The sequence below is a fragment of the Meleagris gallopavo genome, chromosome 2 (genome assembly GCF_905368555.1).
Source record: "Meleagris gallopavo chromosome 2, MGAL_WU_HG_1.1, whole genome shotgun sequence".
Lineage (NCBI taxonomy): Eukaryota > Metazoa > Chordata > Aves > Galliformes > Phasianidae > Meleagris > Meleagris gallopavo.
Window position 1 is genome coordinate 25,192,023 of NC_139405.1, and position 21,755 is coordinate 25,213,777.

Below are 21,755 nucleotides of genomic sequence, written 5' to 3' on the forward strand. Positions count from 1 at the left end.
TGGTTTAGACCTTTAGTCCTTCCTTCCTTGGTCCTAGGCATGAAATCTGCTATCCACACCCCAAACTTGGTGTAAGTTACTGAATGTGTTAGGAAAGCTTCCGATAGCTTTGGATCAGGCCCTCTGGCCCCTAGGTTTGATCCTGTAGGCCTGGATCAGCCCAAAGCCAACCCACACTGTACTGTACCCACAAGTCCCCGAAATGCAGCTGTTGAAGTATGTACAACATATCTGAAGCTCTTAATCAGACAGGTCTTTGCCTTTGGAAAGAATGAAGGTTTTGCCTAAATAAAGCAGTGCACGATTTGGATCTGTGCAGATGGTAATAATAAAGAATCATAGTTTCTGTTATAAGGAGTTTTTTTAATATGTTTACCTTTCTAAATAGAAAGAACATAAAGTTCTGGGGTGGGGAAGGGGGGGAGGGGGGAAGATCATTTTTTGTCCTTTTTTATTTTAATGGCTAAACACTGTAATGCTAGCTAAATAGAAATTCTTGTCTGTTAATAGGTTCCTTTAGTTTGTAATAAATAGGAAAGCTAATTACTAAAATTTTATATTTGGTATGCATTAGCTTTTGTGAGTCCTTTCTTTACAGGCTTCATTGACATTCAATATGGCAAGCTTCCTTTGAAACATATTTATAAAATAACTACAGTATAATTAAACCAACAAAGCCATCTTTTAAGTAAGCTTAATAGCTCAGTTTTCACTGTGTACATTTTTTTATTTTAAGGAGGAAAACCAGTTATGCTTCTATTTTACTGTATATTTCATTTGGCATCTAATATTTCCTTTCCATTTGCAATCTGTGCATATCTAATTCTTGACAACTGTGATTATTAATAAGTGTGCATGAAAAACACACTTCAGAGGATCTTCCTCAGGAATATTTTTGTTAATGAGAAGTGAAACATATCTTGGCAAATACAATATACGTGATACATATATGCATATATACATATTTTAATAGCTAATCCTGGTGTCGTTAATAAGCAAAAATGGATTCATATATATGGCAGGTAATAATAGAAGTGGATGCTATTTAATAAATGTAACTTAAAATATTTTAATTATATAAAAGCAATAGGTAAATAAAAGCAATTACATTTAATTTTGCTTTCAGCCCATGAGCATTTTCTGTAAGCTTTAATAGAGGTGAGAGCTTGTGCAGAAGGCTAATGGTAGAGTCGGTGTTAGCATTACTCATTAGGGTGTCTAAGTAGTACTTATTCTGAGATATTTCTCTGGAAGACAAAAATGTTCTTGGTAAGGGTACTTGGATCCTGATAACCCTAATTCATAATAATATCCCCCTCATTCAGAAAATTAAAGTTTACAGAGTCCTCGGCAGTTTGAAAATCTTCCTACTATTTAGAATCACGATCGTGTTTACTAAGGACAAGCTAAGAAGTGATAGTTCACATTATAAGTGGAACCTCATAACTGTTTCTTAAACTCTGTCCTCGACAGGCATAATAACATTGAGACCACATTTACGGTATGGTGAATAAAACAGTTGACATCATTGTTATAATCTTTATTTAAAACTGTTACCAAGGTTACAAATTACCATCGCTGTGTGCAACAGGTCCCACTGAAGCAGTATCATTACAGATTAACTGTAATGTGTAGGATTATAATAAAAGGCATAAGGGATTATGCACAAGCAAAAAATGCTAGAAATAACACAAATGCATTTACATTATACAGCGCATCGCTTTGCAAAACCTCTGTTCTCAATGCTGAAAATACACAATGTGGCTTTTTGTTTAATTCGGGCATTCAGAGAGATGTTAACTCTCTGAATGAAGTGCCTTTACCAATGTCAGAACAGAGGGAGTAGGGTTTATCTCGACCTATAAAACCTCTGGAAATGTTCTCACATAGTCTCAGCTCTTAGCAGAGCACCTAGTTTACAGGAAAATATGCCTTCATTGTGTGAGGCGGGGTTGCAATACAAGAAAACAGCCGGTGGCTGCGTGACGAGTGGGTCAGTGGACACTGGCTTTGCCCCACCGCAGAGCCCTGGTGTGGTGGCTGCCGCCAAGGCCTTTGCCCAACCCCAGAGGGGAGGGGAGGGGTTGTTCTTGGAGTTATAGGGGGGCAACAAGGGAAAGAGAGGTGGCAAGTGACCTTCCACTGGCCAGCCCCGGCCAGCACCTCCGCCTCCCCACTAAGTCCCTCTACCCTGCCCTCAACTTAATGACCCAAATCCGAGCTCTTAAAGTCTTTGGGACTGATCGTACTCGCTCATTTATAAATAATGATCTCCATATAGATGTATAACAACAACATACCAGAAGTGTTTGGGAAGAAATCCGATTAAAGTCTATAGCATTTTTTTCCCTCTCTCTCCTAGAGCAAAAGTCCGGCCACAGGTCAGCTGCCACGGCCAGCCCAGGCTGCAGTGTTAAAGGGAAGAAAAAGCGCGTCACGGCCCCGCTTCTCCCCGGCGGGGACTGCCGGCGAACGGTTCGATCCACCGGGCTGTGGCCGCCGTCCCTTCTGCCAGCCCGGCCTAAAAGTCTCGCTCGCGCCGCCGGCAGTCTCCGACCCGCTTGAAGTGTGAACTCCGCGGCCGCAGCCGATTTCCCCCCGGCGCCAGCAGCCCCAGAGCAGAGGCGCGGGGCCGCCCAGCTCCGCCCGGCCTGGGGTGGCGGTGACGCAGAAAGATTCTTTCCTTTCCTCTTTGGGGCGATTTAGGGGAATAGAAAAACAAACATCGGGCCTCTTCGTGAAACCGGCGGAGAAAGCTCCGAAGGGAAAGAGAACAGGGCACATCCTTTTAGAGGAAGGACAAGGGTTCTCTGAGGAGGGAAAACAAAAGATGACAGTGGTGGCTGTAACCCCAGCATGAACCAGGGACCTCCCGGGCACGCTCGGAGCGCTAACCTCCCCGGACTTCCCATTACCTCTCCATGACACTTCACTAATGCTCACACAATGGCCAACTGTGCAGTTTAAGTAAAGATATTTTAACCTGAACTAAACATTGTCTCCAGACAATAGGATGCAAAGCAACATCTGGTAGCACACATAAACAATGCTGGGCAACAGCATATGCTCGACGTCTGGAAGTTTATGTCAACACTAAGCAGCCAAGAAGGCTGTCGCTGCTCGGTATGAAATCTTCATAAATAACTGTTTGCTGCTCTTCCGAGGTAAGCGGCTCGGAGCCTTCCTCCCGGGAGCTTGAGGTTACACGGCAAGAAATCTTCGGGCCCCACTCGTGCTCCCTCCCGCCCTCGGAGCGAGAAAACATGAGGCGGCCCCGGGGAAGGGGTAGGGGCAGCTCCGGGCTCCCCATCGCCGCTGCGGTTTCAGAGGGCACAGACCGGCCGCCGCTGCTCGTGGAGGTGGCCGACGCCGAATGGCCAGCTTCTGGGAAGCGCCTCTTTAAAGAGGAGGCTCTAGGCTAATGAAACAACGGGAGATGACTATTGCAAACAGCTGTTCCTCATACATATTTCATTATACAATCAGATAATGCGTCTTACCACCTTCTCAATTATTCACAGATAAACATTTTCAAGACGTTTTGACATCTGTCTTAGGGCCTGCTATTAATTTAGTAATCACCGTGGTTAAAAATATATGGGCAACTGCACCTCACTAAAACTCTGATTTCACTTACGGAGACAACTTCCGTAACGGCTCACCCTAAGCAGGACGAACTACTTCAGGGCAACAAAAACCCTGAGACGGGGATGGAAAAGGAATATCCTCACCCTGCAGCCCCCGGGCCGGGGTGGGGGTCTTATGCCGAGCCCAGCGCACAGATCTCACAGGCAGGGGAGAAGCGCCGGAGGACGCCGTCACACCCTGCCAGCGGCCGGCCAAGAAACCACCCGAAATAGTCGTGTTTGCCCCTCCGGTCGGGCTCTCGGCACCTGCGCTCTCGCTCCTCGGAGGGCACTCACCGCTGCTCCGGGACAAGGCAGTGCCTGCTGCCTCCCGCTGCCCCTCGGTGCCGGCGGCCGCTCAGCTCCTCGGGGACACAAATCCCGCGGCTGCCCGGCCGGGCTCTCGCTTAGAGAGACGTCGGGGAAGTTGGACGCAAAGTTTGTTTCTTTGCTGCTCGGGCTGGTTTTTAAATCACGGGGTTTAGAGTGTCGAGGCGTCTGAAAGCTGCCTCCTTGGTGTCTCTTTCTTTGTGATAATCCGTTTTCTGGAAGGACACCCCCAGCAAACAGAGGCACACGCTCACGAACACTAGATGCTACCCCACGAACGAGCGAAGGGGGAGAATCACTCCCAACCTCGCCAACTTCGTTTCAGAGCTCTATGGACTCGATGAAACCACCTCCCCTCTCCCCTTTCCCTTTCCTCACGCTGCCGTTTTAAACCACCGGCTTCACACGAGAGCAAAAATCTCCCTCCTTCACGACCCCCCCGTGCCCAGATAACGGGATGCGAGTAGGAGGACGAACTCTTTTCCCGTCCTGACACAGCAGGTTCTGCTGTAAACTCCTTCCCAAAGCTGAGCTCTCGCCGCTGGCGCGGGGTTTTTCCGCCCGTAGGCTCGAAGCCCAGCTTTCGGTCTGTCCCGCTGCTCCCCCCGGTCGTAGCCGTTACCCCGGCGGTGACACTCGGGGTTGCACCGGTGGACGCGGCTGCGGGGGGGGCTCCGCTCAGCGCGTTCCGGCATGCGGCTGTTTGCTTTAAAGCTTCAACGGGAGTCCCGGGAGAGAATTTCATTTTAATTGCAAAAAAAAAAAAAAAAAAAAAAAGTGCTTGCAGGTGGCAGAAGACAGAGAGGATCTCGGGTCAGTAAGGAGAGGATGCTCTGGGAAATGGAAATAAAATTCCTACTTCTCGCTCCGCAGCACTGAGTGCCTCTCCTTCCCTTGAACAACGGGAGGATGAGAGGTGAGCTCTGAGTGTCTATCTGTTTCGAATCTACCTGGAAACCACCATTCTTAAAGCCAGAACCAAGAAAATGGGGCTGTGGATGTGTGGAGGGGAGACCCCTCCAGCCCAGCACAACTGGTCGTATTTTCCGGTTCCAGAATAAAGGCAGAGCTGTGCTGCTGGCAGCTCCCTGCCAGACTCTCTCACCTCGGTTCCTCTCCCCCCTCGGAGCCACTCCGTGCCCACCTGGCTCTTGACCTCAGCCCTCCCAAGCCTTTTTGTGGTGTCAGTGCTGCATTTGCTGCCGGCGCCCCACTTGCCGTCCCCACCCCAGCCCCAAGACGTCCTTCACTTTATCGATTGCACTATGGCCAAACAGGGCGAAAAGATGAGAATTGTATTCGACAGATGCTGCTCAATCGTGAATAACAGGTTCAGTGCATACGGTATCTCTCGCCATTATCCTGTAAGTTAATATTGAGTAGCAATAGCTGTCTAAATATCAAAATCTATTTATAGGGGATGCAGAGCCATGACCTCTCCATCTGACCTTCAGTAACTGCAGGCTGGAAAACGGGGCAAAGAGAGGGAAAAAGGAGGAAAACCCAATGCTGCAGAGACGTGAAGAGTGGAGCTGGGCCGGCATGTCTTTGTTCCCCAGTCCTCAGGGGAGTGGGGACCTTCGGGACAGCACCGGCCCTGCGAGCCTGGGGAGGAGCAGCTCTGGCCGACTTCGTGTCCCCTCTGGGAGCGCACCGTTTTGCCCGCTTATGTCCATCTGCTAAAGTTTGGGGATTTTTTCATGTTACCCAAACAAACAAACAAACAAATAAATAAACCCCCGTGGCAGCTCCCCACACACCCTGTTTTCCTTCGGGTCGGGAGGGAATGCTTCGTGGGGTCCCGTGGGATCAGGCATCGATATTACAAAGCGCATCCCCCAGATGGAGCGATCCCAAATCCCACCGCACTTCTGCCTTTGTAAGGCCGTCGGAACACGTCCAGCCCGAGCTCACAGCCGTGTCCAACTTCCAGGCCTCCCCTCCCCCGCCCAGCCCGGCCGTTCCCGGCTCGAACATGGCGCCCGCTAGCGCGGGGAGCGCTTCTCTCGCCATTCGACGGCAGAGATGCGCTCCCTGAAGGTCAGGGCGGGCGCCGCGCCCCTTGGCAGCCGCACACGGCGGGGCCGCGCCGACGGCAGCGCCCGCAGCGGGGACGGAGGGGAGGCGGCTCTCCCGGAGCCAGAAGCGCCCCGCGCCACTTCGGCTTGCAGCTTCTCACACACCCACCCCCACCCCTCTCCCCGTAAAGGAGGGAAACACACCTAGTTTCCCTTTTTGTTTTAGTAGGGGAAAAGAAATACCAGGCCTCCGAGAGTGCCGTGTCTTGTAGGTGGAAATGAAATGGCTCCAATCTCACCCGTGACCCCGTGAGATTCGGGAGCCCCAATAAAACGAGGGGAGTGATTTATTTTTTTTTAAAACTCGTCCTCGGCGTTTTCGTCCCGCTTGAGTAAAGTATCTGGGGGAAAAAAAAATGCCCCCAAACTAAAGGCAGCACACTCGGAAACGGTCTCCTTATAAACCTTGGGGCTTGGTACTGCATCAGGCTCAGCGATATTGCATTCCTGAGAAAATAGAGTGGGCATTAGGAGGGGAATCTCCTCTTCCTAATGAATATTTACCCCGAGGTCATTACATCCTAATGGTCCCCGCTCAGCTCACCTTGTTCCCCTCTTTCCCTGCCAGGGGCTGGGATTTCAAGCACAATGCCCTCGGTTTTAAAGTGCCGCGTACCATTTAATGGCGGGGTGCAGGCGAGGTTAGAATATTATTGACTTCCCGCAATATATAAGATGGATACATTTAAGACTTTTAACTTTTCTGTTGCGGTGACACGCCGTATTTTTATGAGATACCTATTATGTAGACAGAAGCATTGTGCTGGAGCTGCCTCACAGTTGCTGGATCGTTTCTATCAGATGAAAGATTTTGAATAGTTTTCTTTCAACAATGCATCCTTTTGGTCTCGATACAAAGCATGTAGGCATGGTATACACTTAAACAGCTCTGTCACGGAGCGAGATTAAATAGAGTATATATCGGATTCTGTCGGCAGCATAATGCGCGCGGGGAACAGAATGGAGCTCCCTCCGCCGCTGAAGGAGCCCATTAAGGGCTGACGTCCTGGCGGCATCTCCCACATTTCCCTTATCTGCCAGATTCGCTAAGCTGTTAAAAATCTTTACAACCGGGCTTTAAAACCGCCCGTTTCTTACTGAAGGACCGAGTTTGATAACGGGGTCCTTTAACAAAACCGCTGCGCTCTGCCGGGGGGGGTACATTGCGCGCAATCTGCGGGTCCGTCTCGACGGCCGCGCATCTCCCGAGCGGAGCGCAGGAGGGAAACGCGGCACCGCCGCCGCTCAGCCCCCAGCCCCACGGCCGCCCCCCGGCCGCACCTCGGCGCGGACATTGCATTGCATTGCATTGCCCCCCCCCCCCCCCCCCCCCCGGCGGGGAGCGGGCGGCGGGGCGCTGCGCTGCTCCGCGCTGCTCTGCGCTGCTCTGCGCTGCGGGCGGCGGGGCTGCGCGGAGCCGGCCTCAGCCCCGTGCCGGGGGCGGCGGGCGGAGGGCGCAGCCCGCGGGGGCTCCGCTCCGCGCGGTTCCTCCTTCGGTGCTCACTCAAGCGACTTGAGCGGAGTGCACGTGCTGAGCCCAACTTTCCTCTCCCCCTCTCCCCAGCTTTGTGCTCTGCGCTGATTGAGTCCCCATATTAAGCTCGAGATCCTTTCTAAGCAACTGCTAAGAAGTCAAGAGCATCCTTGCCTGCTTTCTCTCCGTGGCCTTTCATGCCCTCAATTTGTTATTCTACTGACACTTTTCTTAAAGTTAGCGCCCAGCATTGAAACATTAGCGACAAAAGCCCTGGAAAATCTCTCCCTCCTCAGCGCTAAATCCCCTAATGGGTCAGTGCGCCTCGAATTTTTATTTGATTTCCAATAATCTCTCCCGCTTAAATATTAAACCTCCCTCAACCCAGCGCCTCACCTATGGGATATTTTTCAGCTTCGCTTTGGAAAGTGCGGACGCTCCGATCTCCCCCCACGTGCACCCTCCGATTTATAAATGAGCGCCTACAGATGTATTCGTCTGCTCCAGTCTCCCCGGATCTGCTCTAACGCTCTCACTCTGGATCAAAACAACGCATCCCGGCGCTCCACGCCACAAGCACGTTTATCGAACGAAACTGCGCTGCAGTTGCGCCTTCTCCAGCAAATCTCCGTCCCTGTTTTTTACACAGTTGTTAAATACCTTTTCATTTCTTTTCGCATTTTAAATATGTATGACAGTAAATGTTACTTAGAGGTCTTTCGTGTCTCCATAGAACCTTCGGCTCCTATCTTTTCCTTTCTTTTAATCTTGTTCTGCGAAATGATGTACACATATCTCATGAAATCCAGCGAGTATAACTTTTCTTTTTTAAATAATATATTTTTTTTAAGTTCTAATCTTGGAGTTTTACAGAAAATACCATTTTTTAAAGTCCATATTCCTACCTCGTGCTTTCTGGTTGAGGCTAAGTCCTCTTCACTTCATTACGCGGATTTCGCGAAATGATTCTTCAGCTCTGATTCAAATAAGTTTTAGTGTGAGCTCCGAATGACCATTATCCCTTAACCTGAGGTCAAGTGAACGGGAATTTACATGACAAAGAATAATGCCCATTTTGTCCAATATGAAACAACTTCACCTTCGGCATCATTAAGAAGAATTTAGCACTTCTTTCAGGGCTTGGGATTTGTTGGTTTTGTGGTTCTTTTTTTTTTTTTTTTTTTGGTAAACAGTTGGCTATGCACAGTGCCATTTCCCTTTTATAAATCCCAATACAAAGGCCAACTTCTCGTGCTCTCGAATTTCGGCATTATTTGTAGAGCAGAGCCTTAAGTAGAGCACATTTGCACCTGCTGGTATTTAAACTTCAGCATATCGGCTGGGGAGGACTTATCAGTGCGGCGCACTGCCTCGAAACAAATGAACACTCTCCATTAAAGTCAGCGCGGGGAGGAGGGAGATGTGACCATTTCAGACGCTGTCCCGGATGATGTCCCCTACATATCGAAGGGAATCACTCGGGATCCGTAGAACGACAGTCCCGCTTAGCCTCCCCCTCGCCCAAACACACTCTCCCCCCCCAAATTTCTGCTTCTTGAACGCTATGGGCACTTTTCTGCTCAGAGCAGGATGAAGGCTGCAAGCGGACAGACAGACGTACACACCCTCACCCCCATCAGGGCCCTTCCCCCCAAATCTGTGCTGATCTCTCGGTGCTTCTCCCTCTGCTACGGTCACTAGCAGCAGAGCTCACAAACACACACACACACAAAGAGGAGGCGAGGAAGTGAGCTTAATCCAAATATCAAACTTACCGTCCGCAGAGCGTCCCGCCTCGCCAAACTTCAGCTTTGCAGCTCTCAGAGCTGCGCCCGGGGGAAGGGGCTGCTGCGGGATGAGGGCCACACGCAGGGACCGGGCCCACGCCTCTGCCCTCCCGGGGTCGGGGGTGGGGAGCCCTGCCCGGCTCGGGCCGTTCGGTATCTAGCGGCCCGAGCCGGGCAGGGATCCCCATCCCCGGGATGCCCTCGGGCGATGCGAGGGAGGGAGAGGCGGCCGTGCGCGTTGTGGTGGGTGTCTATGCGTGCAATGCTTGTTGACGGCTGCGGCGGGGAAGCGGCAGCTTTTCGAGTTTACAACCGGCTCCAGCTTCGGAACGGGGAGATGCAGTTCAAGCAGCGCTCCTGCGTGTCGTCTGGCTCTTAACCGGAGCTTTGCTCAGTCATCGAGAGCAATAGAAAGTATATGGAAATCAATATATAGACAGTGTGGAGGGCAGATAATGGATTCGAGTCAGTGAGTGTTATAATCTGCATTATGGGCTTCCTATTGTTTAGACCGAGCACAAATTTCCAAAGGGTGAAGTGTTGCGTGTTTTTTTTTTTCCCCTCTCTCCCTTCTTCTTCTTTTTGGACGGCTTTGTGTGCATAGGGGGAGGGAGTATTAAATCCTCCTGCCACCATTATCGCCCCCCCCCTTCCTCCTCCGCCCGCCCCATCTGATTTTAAAGGTAGTGCTTTCACGGCAAAGCTAATGACTTTCATTTAATTGAACGAGCCCTGATGTAGCGGATTGTTCTCGCGGCCCCGCGCCTTTGTTGTTTTTTGGGGGAGGAAATAAAGCCAATCAAACCTTTTGTCACGGCCCTATTTTCCCTCAGGGTCTCCCAAACATTTGTTTGAATCATTCACCTCGAGAACCGAAAATACTAATTGATTTTAAAATGCCAGCCCGGAGGGACGGGGAGCTGGGCTGGAAATTACTGGCGAAGAAGCGAATCTCCACCTGCCCGCGGCGGAGCCTCCGCACTGCTGCCCTCGCCCGGAGCCGAGGCCGGGGCCGGGCTGCTCCCCCCGGGACAACGAAACCTTCGCCGCCGTCCCCCTGTGGCCCCATCCCCTCCGCGTCCCCTCGGTGGCGGCGGCCCGGGCAGGGGTGGGCTCCGCTGGGCGGGGAGGGGATCCCGGTCCGGGCCGCTCGGCCTCATTCAGGGAAGAATTTTGATGCGATTCATTAGAAGTAACGAGTTGACATAAGGTAAATCTACATCGAGGGGGCCTTTCTTTGAGTGCGCGGGGAAGCTTCATTAAGCAGCGCTAACAAGGCGTGCAAATGCTCTGATTGGGCAGCTTGCTCGGAACGCCGGGGCCTTAGCAGGATGCCCACCTAATGAGGGTCACCACAAGAGACTGATAAAATATTCACATTTTCCATCGCACCGGGAACTTTGCACTGAAGGAGAAAGTTGGGGCAACTGCGCGGCTGTATGCCCCAGGGCGACACAGCCGGGTGGGAAAGCACTCGGCCTCGCAGCCCGGCGCTCTCTGCTCCGGACTTGTGCTCGTTGGAACCTTGGAACCGACGGCACATTACCCACGCCTCCTCTTTTCTTTTCTTTTTTTTTTCCTCCAGTCTAATTATGTTTAATGCGCTGATAAATAAATAACTTGTCTGCGAGGCTCCACGCTTTTCCTCTTTTTTTTTTTTTTTTTGTGTGTGTGTGTGTCAGAATTATTAGGACCAGCCCGACGGCTCTAATGATGCGTCAATCACCGCCGCGTTGCCTCTCGCTGCGAACGAGTCACCCTCGGTACACAGCACAGCTCCGCTCTTCGGCGCCGCACTTAAGGCTGTCCCCTCCTCCCCCCGCGATGCGTTTCTTCAAGTTTTCATTGCTAGGTTACGATTTCTAATTAGAGCTAAGTATTTCACTTAATATTTAATTTAGACGCCCAGCACGAGTATCATACCTAGATCAGTCAATCAAGTGTCCCTTGCTGATAGCGCGGCACCGCGACGAGTTGGGCTGCGCTGGGAGCGGTGCTGCTCTGCGCGCAGGTAACGGGCGGTGCTGGGGGCGGCGGTGCGCGGTGTGCGGCTCCCAACCCCGCTCCCTATCGCCAGCCGCGTTCCTTTCCCCCTCCTCGAAAAATAAATCGAAATGGGTACCTCGTGCTTTCCTCCCGCAGCGGCTGTGTTCCCGCAGGACGAAACGTGTGTGTGTGTGTGTGAAGCGGTGAGGGGGGGTTGGGGGAAGGGGGGTGCACAAAAGTTTGAACTTGGGAGCTGCAGCTCTGCTTGGGAGCAGTCATAAAATCCCCCCCCCTCCCCCCCCCCCCACGGCTCCTTAAGCCAATCCAAACCGTTAAAAAAAAAAAAAAAAAAAAAGTCCCTTGCCCACATGTCGCTGAGCACAACCGGTTCAGCACACATTGCATCAACAGAATTGAGTTACGGGAGCCGAATGGGCCACATCTTACACACCCATCAAATGCGCATTCATTTATCTTGGGAAATCGGGGCTGAAGGGAGAGAGGAAGGAAGAAAGGGAGAAAGAGAGGAAAGGAAGCAGGAGGACATACACGTTTGTAAAGACGGCAGCTATTCTCAACTGTCAGCCCTTACCACTGCGGAATGACAGAAAAATCAATTAAATCCTCATGAAAATAATAATCATAAAACCGGGCCAGGCGAACGCCATGGCTCCTCCATCCCCTGCCCCGCTCTCCTCCTTTCCCCCCCTTCTCCCATCGCGGATCCACTCTCTCCGCCCGCCTCTGCCTCGGCCCCGCGGAACCCCGCTCCTTCCCGGAACGGAGCGAGCGGCCCCAGCGAGCGGCGGCGAAGTCCCTCCCGAGCCGGGATGCAGGGGCAGCAACGAGGCGGCAGAAAATCGCAGCCTCCCGGGAGCTGCCATCAAAACAAGCGGTGAAATAAAAGAGCTTCCTTCTCTGCTTCCCTTCCTCTCCCCGGAAAAGTCCTTCAGGTCGGCGGCCCGGCACACACTCACAACTTCGCAGGGCTCCCTTCGATAGACAGCACAGCCTCGTCACGGCTTATTGAGGGGGAGGTGGGTTTTTGTTTTTCGGTGGTTTTTTTTTTCTTTTTTTTTGGGGGGGGGGGAGGGGGGATGGGGGGCGAGAGGGGAGTTGGGAAGAGGGGGTGGGGAGGAGGGGAGGTGTCCCTGCCCTGCAGAGCCACATGTCATCATTCTAGCAGCTAAAACAATTAATCATGTGGGATCAGGGCTGACTGCAGACGGCTGCCGGCAGCGTCGAGGGGGCACCCCGCCTGCCAGCCCCGCACCCCGAGTGTCCGTAGCGCGGGGAGGGGAAGGGCCGGGGCCCGAGTCTGCACCCCCGGGACTGTCCCCCGCGGGACCTCCGTCCTCCCGTAGGAAACTTACAGGATCCGGAAAGGATTTTCCCAGCCGAGAGGGCAGTCTCTGCCCAGCCCCATCCTCTGCCGCGCTCCTGCCGCCTCCGGCAGCGCCCGCCGTGCGCGCAGCCCCACGCGGCCCCGCACTCCGCTCCGCGCAGCTCCGCGCCGCTGCGCGCTGGGGGCGGCGGAGGTCGGGGGCTGAGCCAGCCCGGTGGCTGCGACGCTGCGCCCTCCGAGTCCGGGCTCGGCATTAGGCGATCCCATTGACAGTTTGCAGCCAGCAGCTGCAGTCATTAAAAGCCATTTACACCCTGGCCTCCTCACACAAAGATAGAGCGCCAACAATTATCTGCTTGCACATTTCAGGACATGAGAGTGTGTCCCTAACAGGCTTAAGGGAGCGTTGAAGCAGCGGCCGGGAGAGGAAAGCACCGAGGCCGCTGGCCCGGGCTCTGTCCGCCGCTCCGTGGAGACGCTGGGACCAATGCAAACCTCTACGGATGTTGCTGCGGGAGCTCCGGGTTGGAGGGGCTCCTGTGCTCCGCAGGCACTGGGAGAGCGGGGCTGCAGCCGGAGGTCTGTGTCGGCCGATGGGGTGAGGGGTTGCTGGTTTAACAAGGACACGAGGCAAGACACGTCCAGGGATATGTGCACACAGTTTGTGTGCGTTACGAATCCATACTGAGCAGTGCTGTGGGAGAAATGCTTTCAGCAGAAATGCGGGTGTTGTATGATTTGTGTGCCTGGGGAGAGAAGGAAGGGAAGAGAGAGAGAAAGAGAGAGAGAAAAAAAAAGAAATAAAGAAGGAAAGAAAAAGGGAGTGGGGGAGGAGGGAGGTAGAAAGAAAGAAGGAAAAAAGAAAGGAAGAATGGAAGAAAAGGAAGGAGGAAAGGAAGAAAGAAAAAAGGCTGAAAGAAAGAAAGGAAGGAAGAAAAAAGAATGAAAGAGAAAGTAGAAAGGAAGGAAGGAGGAAGAGAGGGAAGGAGGGAAGGAGGGAGGAGGAAGGAGGGAAGGAAGGAAGGAAGGAAGGAAGGAAGGAAGGAAGGAAGGAAGGAAGGAAGGAAGGAAGGAAGGAAGGAAGGAAGGAAGGAAGGAAGGAAGGAAGGAAGGAAAAATAAACAAAAGAAAGAAAGAAAGAAGGAAAAGAAAGAGGAAATAGACAGAAGCTCTGCAAAGTTCTTCAGGAGCCCTACAGGAGGGATGCAGCTTACAGCAAAGGAGCGCTGTATGGTGTTCCTGAAGATTAAAAAAAAAAAAATGCAGGCCCGTTTGGATTTGAGTGTAGAAACACACTTTAAGGTAGTTTAATTCGCAGCTTGTGGAAAAAATGGAATCAAATATTAAGAAACTCCCGCAGGAATTCACCCCACCCTCCTCCCGGTAATCCTTTACATAAAAGGAAAGGATTACAAAGAAAAAGATTTTGCGTGTGTGTGTATTAAAATCTTTGGCTAAACATATTGTTGTCCAATTAATACCTCCGAGTTGGGTTGTGTTGGGGCTGAGCTGTCTCCTTCCCTCCTTAGCGGTGTAACTGGAAACATGAGCCGGGAGGGAGGGAAGGAGGGAGGGAGGAGGGAGCCCGAACTTTTCCCCAAGTCCGTTAGCAGAAGTGTTGAGGCGGATCGCTAAAATGAAGCGGGAGAGCGATTTCCACGAGGAGCGCGGAGCCACGCAGCACAGCGATGACAGTTTAGTGGAAATCAGATGAATGTGTAATACAGCGAGCTCCTTCCAGTCCAGCAGCTCTCCCAACTGCACCTATTCATCTGCCACTTGGAATTATTTCCCGAGGAGCGCGCCGTGAAAGGCTCGCAAACCGGTTCGGAGCCCCGCTAAAGAACTTCTACCACCCATAGCAGTATGACGATTATCCTTCGGATAGGGCGAGTCACGCTATGTTTTCACATTTTAATTGTAATATCTCTCGTCCCCCCCCTCCTCCCCTCCATTGATGTCTGAAAGTAGTTTGGGCTCCGAGCCTCACCCCTCGATCTCCATCGGAATGCAGAAAAGATCTTTAAAAAAGTTTTGAATTCCTCAATGATTTTTCTTCTAGAAAGGCGGCTTAGGATAATTATTTCAGCTTTATTGAGGGCAGATTAGTTGAAGTCTGGATGCTGCGTTTCAATACTCGTTGTACATGCCTTTACAATGTCGGTATTGTTTGCTACTGTGTGTGAACCTATTCAAAATATACACTTTTTAACACCAAGCAAAGTCCTGTCTAAATATACACAGTAAGTCTGGAAAGATGTCCATGACCCGTACAAATCTCTGTAAATCACACTTCCATAGCTACAGAAACCAAACAAAAGAGTTACCAGCTCAAGATGCTGATTAAATCTTCTTAAAAGCAACATACCTAATAATAAATATAGTTGCGCGGCAGCGGGGGCAGGCGGCCCGGCTCGCTCTTACCGAGGGATGGACCCGAACCGCCACACGGAATTTCTTTGCTTCCAATTAAAAAAAAAAAAAAAAAAAAAAAAAAAAAAAAAAAGAGGAGAGGGAGAGAGAGAGAGACGGAGAGAGGGAGGATAAATAGAGGTTGCAAAGCGCTTTCTCTCACCTCCTCCCCGCACACTGAATCCCGGGAAGTTCGTGGCAGGAATTGCGGGGAAAAGGAGAGGTGCGGTGTAAAACCCCATCGGGGTGGGGGTGAGGACCTGTCGCAGGGCCGGGCTGCGGAGGAAGGAAGGGGCGAGCGGAGCCGGCGGGTGGAGGGGGAGAAGGGAAAGAAAACAAAGTGGAGAGCGAGGGGAGAGAAAGGAGAGGGAAAGGGAAGGCGAGGGAGCGAGGGGAGGGCGAGGGAAGCGGCCTTGGGACGGGGGGCGGCGGGGAGCTGCGGACCGGGGACCGGGAGCGGGGAGTGGAGCCGAGCTCCGCGGTGCGTCCCTGTGCGGTGGGGGCGCGGAGGGGAGAGGAGAGGCTGAGAGGGAAGCGGGGCTGAGCCCGGGCTGCGCTGTGTGCGCCGCTTCGGGGAGGGTCAGCGGCATGAGGATGGGTCTAATGATCTCATCTTTCTTTTCTTCCCCGGCACTATTAGTGCTCAGATAGGCAGAATGAAGTGAAACTACGTGCAAATCATGTGTAAATTGTCTCAGTTAGGAGCCCTTTATCCGAACGCGTATCCCAGCCTGGCCCATTTACTTTCCCCCCGTATCTCCTTTAGCTTTAACGAGGCTCGTTAAGATCACAATAATATTCCACCCTCTAATTGCTCATCCCATTCAACAAATATGTGCACACCGCTTTTCGCATTATTTGATCCCTTATTTAGGAGGGGTGTGGAGAAGGAGGAGGGGGGAGGGGGGAGCCGGGGAGAAGGGGAAGTGCTGAGATGAGGAGTTGCGAAGATTTAAAAAAAAAAAAAAAAAAAGAAACCCCACCACGCTTTTCCAGCAGCCGCCCCGCTTCCCTCCCCCCCGCGCGTTCGGGCGAAGTGGTAAAAACCTCTCTTACGTACTCCGTAATGATTGGCAGGGCTGACAGTGATTGGCAGCGGCTGCCATGGCAACGCCACAACGACACGCAGAAGACCAATAGAAAAGCGAAACAAAATGTTTCGGCGCTGCACTCACTGTGGATTTAGGGGAGATATTATGAGGCTGTTGTCATTAGGGCGACCGCTGTCGAATCACTGAATCCCGACTCGGCGGCGGCGCGGGGCCGGGCGCGTGTGAGCGCGTGAGTGTGTGCGTGAGTGTGTGCGCGTGTGTGTGCGTGCGTGTGCCCCGCGCCTCTATGTGGCTGCGTGTGCGTGTGCGGGTGTGGATGCGTGCGCGGTGCGGTTGCCCTTTCCTCCCTTCTTCCTCCCTTTCTTTCTTTTCTCCGTGATCGCTCTCCCCCTCTCCCCGGTCATCCCATGGTGTTCAGGTCCCCGCTAGAGCTCTATCCCACCCATTTCTTCCTGCCCAACTTCGCCGCCGACCCGCACCACCGCTCCCTCCTTCTCGCCAGCGGCGGCAGCGGCAGCGGCTCGGGCTGCAGCCCCGGGGCCGGCGGCGGCGGCGGCGGCAGCTCCCGGGCGCCCCACGAAGAGTTGTCAATGTTTCAGCTGCCCACGCTCAACTTCTCCCCGGAGCAAGTGGCCAGCGTCTGCGAGACGCTGGAGGAGACCGGAGACATAGAGAGGCTGGGGAGGTTCCTCTGGTCGCTGCCGGTGGCGCCGGGGGCATGCGAGGCCATCAACAAGCACGAGTCCATCCTGCGCGCCCGGGCGGTGGTGGCCTTCCACACGGGCAACTTCCGCGACCTCTACCACATCCTGGAGAACCACAAATTCACCAAGGAGTCGCACGGCAAGCTGCAGGCCATGTGGCTCGAAGCGCACTACCAGGAGGCCGAGAAGCTGCGGGGCCGCCCGCTGGGGCCGGTTGATAAATACAGGGTGAGGAAGAAGTTTCCGCTGCCCAGGACCATTTGGGATGGCGAGCAGAAGACGCACTGCTTCAAGGAGAGGACTCGCAGCCTCCTGAGGGAGTGGTACCTGCAGGACCCTTACCCCAATCCGAGCAAGAAAAGGGAACTGGCTCAGGCCACGGGGCTCACCCCCACGCAAGTAGGCAACTGGTTCAAAAACCGAAGGCAAAGAGACAGAGCGGCGGCGGCTAAAAACAGGTCAGTGGGGCTCGGGCCCGATCGGGCAGCGCCGCGCCTCCTCCTCCTCCTCCTTCTCCTCCTCCTCCCCTTCCTCCGGGCACCCCGCGCCTCTCTGCCCCGGCGTTCGCGGGGAAGCGCGGCGCAAAGTTGCGCACCGCGCCCCGAGCCGCGCTCCGGGCTCCCGTGGGTTCCTGGGGCGCGGGGCTCCTCGCGGGCGTGGGCAGCTCCGCGCGGCGAGGCGGGGGCAGCTCCGGCTCCGCGGCCGCAGAGGAGCGCCGCCAGACGCGCCGGGGCTCGGATGGCTTTGGGTTTCCCTCCGCTGTACGGTTGCGGCGCGGCCCCGCCGCGGAAGGGCTGAGAGCTGCGGGCTTCGGCCGGGCGGCTCCGCAGCGCTCGGTCGCGGTCCACGGCGCGCACCGCGGGAACCGCGCGCACTCGAAGCACGAAACCGTTTGTCTTCGGGAGAAACGGGGAGAAAAGCCTTTGGGAGACGAGGAAAGGTCCCTCTTCCCGTTTTCCAGCTCCCAACACATGGCGAGCCGGCTCTCCGGCCGTGCGTTCGCTGTGCATTGCGTTGGCATTTGTTTGCGCGTCTCTCCGTGTCTTTTTATGATTATTTCTGCTTTGCCACGGTAAACGCGAGGCTCCCTGCTATTTATTTCTCGTCACCCTCCGGTAAAGTTATTTTGCAAATGAAAACGGCCCCTTCAGCCCGCTTGCCACGCCGCTTTTATTTTAATTGAAGTTTGCTTGCCGCTGGTAGCGCGTAAACAAAACTTCTTGTTCTTTTAAATGCTGTCTCTGAAATTCCTCCTCATTATAGCAGTGGTGCTATTGATTCAGGATTCTGTAGGAGAAGTGCAACCCTAAAGTGCCTCGCCAGTTAATTTCCATTAAATGGGAAACAGATCAGCTCAGGGCTGTAAATAAACAGGAGTTGCCCACGGATGCTTTTGTTGACTCAACGCTGTTGACAGCAGATGAATGCACCAGGAATTGTAAATGGGGGAAAAATCAAAGACGCTGAGATTAGACAACATAAAATAATGAGAAGTGCCGAATAAGGCTGCGCGGTGCTGCTGTGTGCGGGCAGCTCCACGGGCAATGCCATGCGGGGAGCGGAGGGGCGAAGGGTGAGCTCTGCTCCCGCGGGCAGCGCCGGGGCTGGGGCTGCGGCCGGCGGCTCCGTGAGAGACGCGGAGCTCTTCTCTTATCCCCGATAGCGGCTATCTTTGGCTTCGGAAAGAGCGAGTGGGCAGGGAGCAATATCCGCAACATGATAGTGGATGTGAAAATTATTTATGACCTCTAAAAAGGAAAGATTGAAAGAAAAAAAAAAGAAAGAAAGACATGTTCGAAAGCAATGACCCCTAAGTGTTGACACTGAAAGCTCCAGTATTTTAAAGGTGAATTTGGCTTTCAGATGGAAAAGGGGTTTCAAACCGAGCGGAGAGAAGCGCCGCTCTCCGCACTCGCGCTGCTTTATTGCACTCACAGCGCTGTGCTCCCGGGACGGGACCCCCGTTCCCGGCCGTTCTCTGTCCGCAGCCCGGCGCTCGGTGCCCGGAACCCGCCCAAAGCGGCGGCCAGGCCCGCACCGAACCCAGGCTGAGGACGGGTTAGTGCCCTCCCGCAGCGGCTCCCGCTCGCTGTCCCCTTCCCCGCGGGGCCGCGGGAGCAGCGCGGAGGCCGTGCGGGGTCGCTGCGCGTCCCTCCCCGCGCCGTCCCCTGTAGGAGAGCGGCCCTTCGATCTGCGGTACTCTGGCTGCGAGGCCGAGTCGGGCTCCGGGGGCAGGGAGCTGCCGGGCCGGGCCGGGCCGAGCCCCGAGAGAGCGGCTGGGTCCGGCGCCTCCGCCCCCCCCGGCGCGGGCGGTGTCTGAGAGGGCCGCGGTGTTGTTTTGTCTCCCGGCGCGCTGCAGGCTCCAGCACCAGGCGATAGGACAGAGCGGCATGCGGTCGCTGGCGGAGCCCGGCTGCCCGACGCACAGCTCGGCCGAGTCCCCGTCCACGGCGGCCAGCCCGACCACCAGCGTCTCCAGTTTGACAGAAAGAGCCGAGACGGGCACCTCCATCCTCTCGGTAACCTCCAGCGACTCGGAATGTGATGTATGATATCGGAAAACAAACAAACAAACAAATCACAACAAAAAGAAGAAAAAAAAAAAAAGAAAAGAAAAAAAAAAAGAAAGAAAGAAACCCAACAACAACAACAAAAAAATCCAAACCCATTCAAGCGAGCATCCTCTCCCCGACCAGAGCAAAACAATCCGAGGCAACCTAGGAGCGGGACACACACACGCACGCACACACACAGCGCGGAGGGAAGCCGAGGCCCGGCCCGACCCAGGAGCAGAGCATGCAGACAGGGAGCAGAGGAGCCACCACAACACCGCCTGCCACCGCCACCACCAAGAGATGGAGCTCAAACTTCAGCAGTCACAAACGCTGGTGCTGCAAGCGGAGGGGGGGGGGGGGGCTAAGGGAGGGGGGTGGGGGGCGGCGGGAAAGAATAATTATTATATATATAAAAAGAAAAAAAAAGGCAAAAAAAAAAAAAAAAAGCAAAGCAAAAGTGACAATTGTATTCTTTTTAGGACGAGCACGATTTCTCCTTTGCGCTTTTCCATGGACGCATTTCACCCACTTGCATGATGATGATTAAATTTGTATCTGGGAAAAAAAAATAAAAATCTCTATAGTAAAGGAAAACAGAATCAACAAACAGACAAAGGCAAACTGCGATCGAATTTGTACAAAAAGCAAAAAAAAAAAAAAAAAAAATTTACAAAGGAACTCCTTGAAGAGGGAAATAACAAATGTTTATCACCTTTCTGTTGGTCCTCTGTCTCTCTCTTTCTCTCTCCCCCTCCCGTTCTCTGTTTCTTTTTTTTGTTCTTTTGGTTAAGTCCCGGCGAGGGCCCCGCCGAGCGGCACTGTTCTGTTTTTCGTTCCGCAGACAATCATTTTCTTCGTAAGCACCTTTTTTTCTACACTTCTGTCACTGCCTGTGTGGGTACTGGTTATAAATGTGGAAAAAAGAATAGTTATGACTGTAACAGATTTTTATTTTTATTTCAAAATTTTATATGAATTATGTATATCTTAATGATGCGGTCATTTTCCCAGTTTGTAATATATGTGTAGAAATGCTTGTATATGAGATTTGCTCCGCTCTTTCTTTCGCCCTCCCCCCCCCTCCCTTCCCTGTCTCTCTCCTCCCACCCTTTCTCTCTCCCTTTTTATTTTCCTTGACTCGGTGTTCCTTGCACGAACTTAGCTGTCAGCTCCTGACGGGCTAGGTTTTCTAAAGGGACCTCAGCGATAGAAAAAAAAAGGAAAAAGAAAAAAAAAGGAAAAAAAAAAAAAAAGGAAAAAAAAAAAAAGCAACTTAGGGTGCAACTGTAGTTATCTTATGCAAAAGCTATTTTGAGTATTTCATAGCAGCTTTGGGGGGTCTCTTCTTAAACTCCACGTAGGACGCTTAAACTATCGTTTCCTTAACTGCGTGTTTATCTATATGTACAAACTTTCTAAATCAAATACAGTATTCCATTTTCTTATCTACCAGCGCTGTCGGTGTTTCTGTCAGCACGGGGAGCGGCTCTCCCGGCCCGGTCCGTTCCCCGAGCGCTGCGGGCCGGGAGCGGCGGCGCGGCGATGTCCCCGCGGCTCCTTCGGGCGCCGGTGCCGCCGTGCTTTCGGATGCGGCTGGGTGGCTGCAGGACCGCTGTCCCCCGAGAGCGGCTCGGCCATCGCGGGTTTGTTTTGTAGCTTTAAATGCAAACAAAAACATAAACTCCTGGCCCCGAGCGGGCTGCGGCTCCTCCCCTCGAACCCGGAGTATATTGTACTGTGTTGAAAGAAGCCTTTATTTGCATGGGTAACAGTATTTCAGCATCTTTCTTTTTTTTTTTTTTTTCCTCCTCTCTCTCTCTCTCTTTTTCTTTTCTTTTCTTTTTTTTTTTTTTTTTTGGTTAAATTTTCCTTCTATTTTCTTTCTTTTTTCTCCTTTCTTTTTCTTTCATCTTCTTCCTCCTCTTTCTTCCTTTCTTCTTCTTTTTTTTTTCTTTTTTTTTCATTTCTTTCTTTCTTTCTTTCTTTTTTTTTTTTCCACTAAACTTTTGCTTTGCCCTGGGCAGATTTTTCCACCGTGAATTAAGGAGAGGTAAATTCTAAACCTGTTTTTACTTGAAAACACGATTTTGAAACTTCCCGGGGATTTAGGGAGAAACGTGCCCGGAATTTCTTGACCGTTTCCAAACTAATTCGTACTTCCGATGCACTTTTGTGCTGCCTGAGCCCTTTTCCCTTCCTCCCTCCGCCTCTTTCGGGGTAGCTCAAGGCAGGGTTACCGAAAACCGCAGGGCTTCTCCACGTATCCCCCTGCCCTGAGAAGCGGCCGGAGGAGCCGCCCGGGGTACGAGAGCTCAAAGCGAACCCCTGATGGAGGCCGCCAAGGAATAAGCTGCAGTGTAAATACTTCCCTCCACCTTCCGTGCCCCCGAGGAAGTGCTGCGCGTG

The 21,755-nt window shown here is 52.8% G+C and overlaps 1 protein-coding gene across 1 annotated transcript; it reads left to right on the top strand.

The window, feature by feature from the left end:
• Window positions 1-15,874: 15,874 nt before the first annotated feature.
• On the top strand, window positions 15,875-19,660 carry SIX3 (SIX homeobox 3). The gene is made up of 2 exons (XM_085219361.1): window positions 15,875-17,252; window positions 19,154-19,660. Exons 1-2 carry the CDS (start codon window positions 16,498-16,500, stop codon window positions 19,344-19,346), a joined length of 948 nt encoding a protein of 315 aa, XP_085075487.1. The 5' UTR covers window positions 15,875-16,497; the 3' UTR covers window positions 19,347-19,660.
• Window positions 19,661-21,755: the final 2,095 nt, after the last annotated feature.

Coding starts and splice junctions, on each gene's coding strand:
- SIX3 (XM_085219361.1), top strand. CDS start 16,498: ATGGTGTTCAGGTCCCCGCTAGAGCTCTATCCCACCCATTTCTTCCTG. Junction 17,253..19,153: donor GCGGCGGCGGCTAAAAACAG/GTCAGTGGGGCT, acceptor GGCGCGCTGCAG/GCTCCAGCACCAGGCGATAG.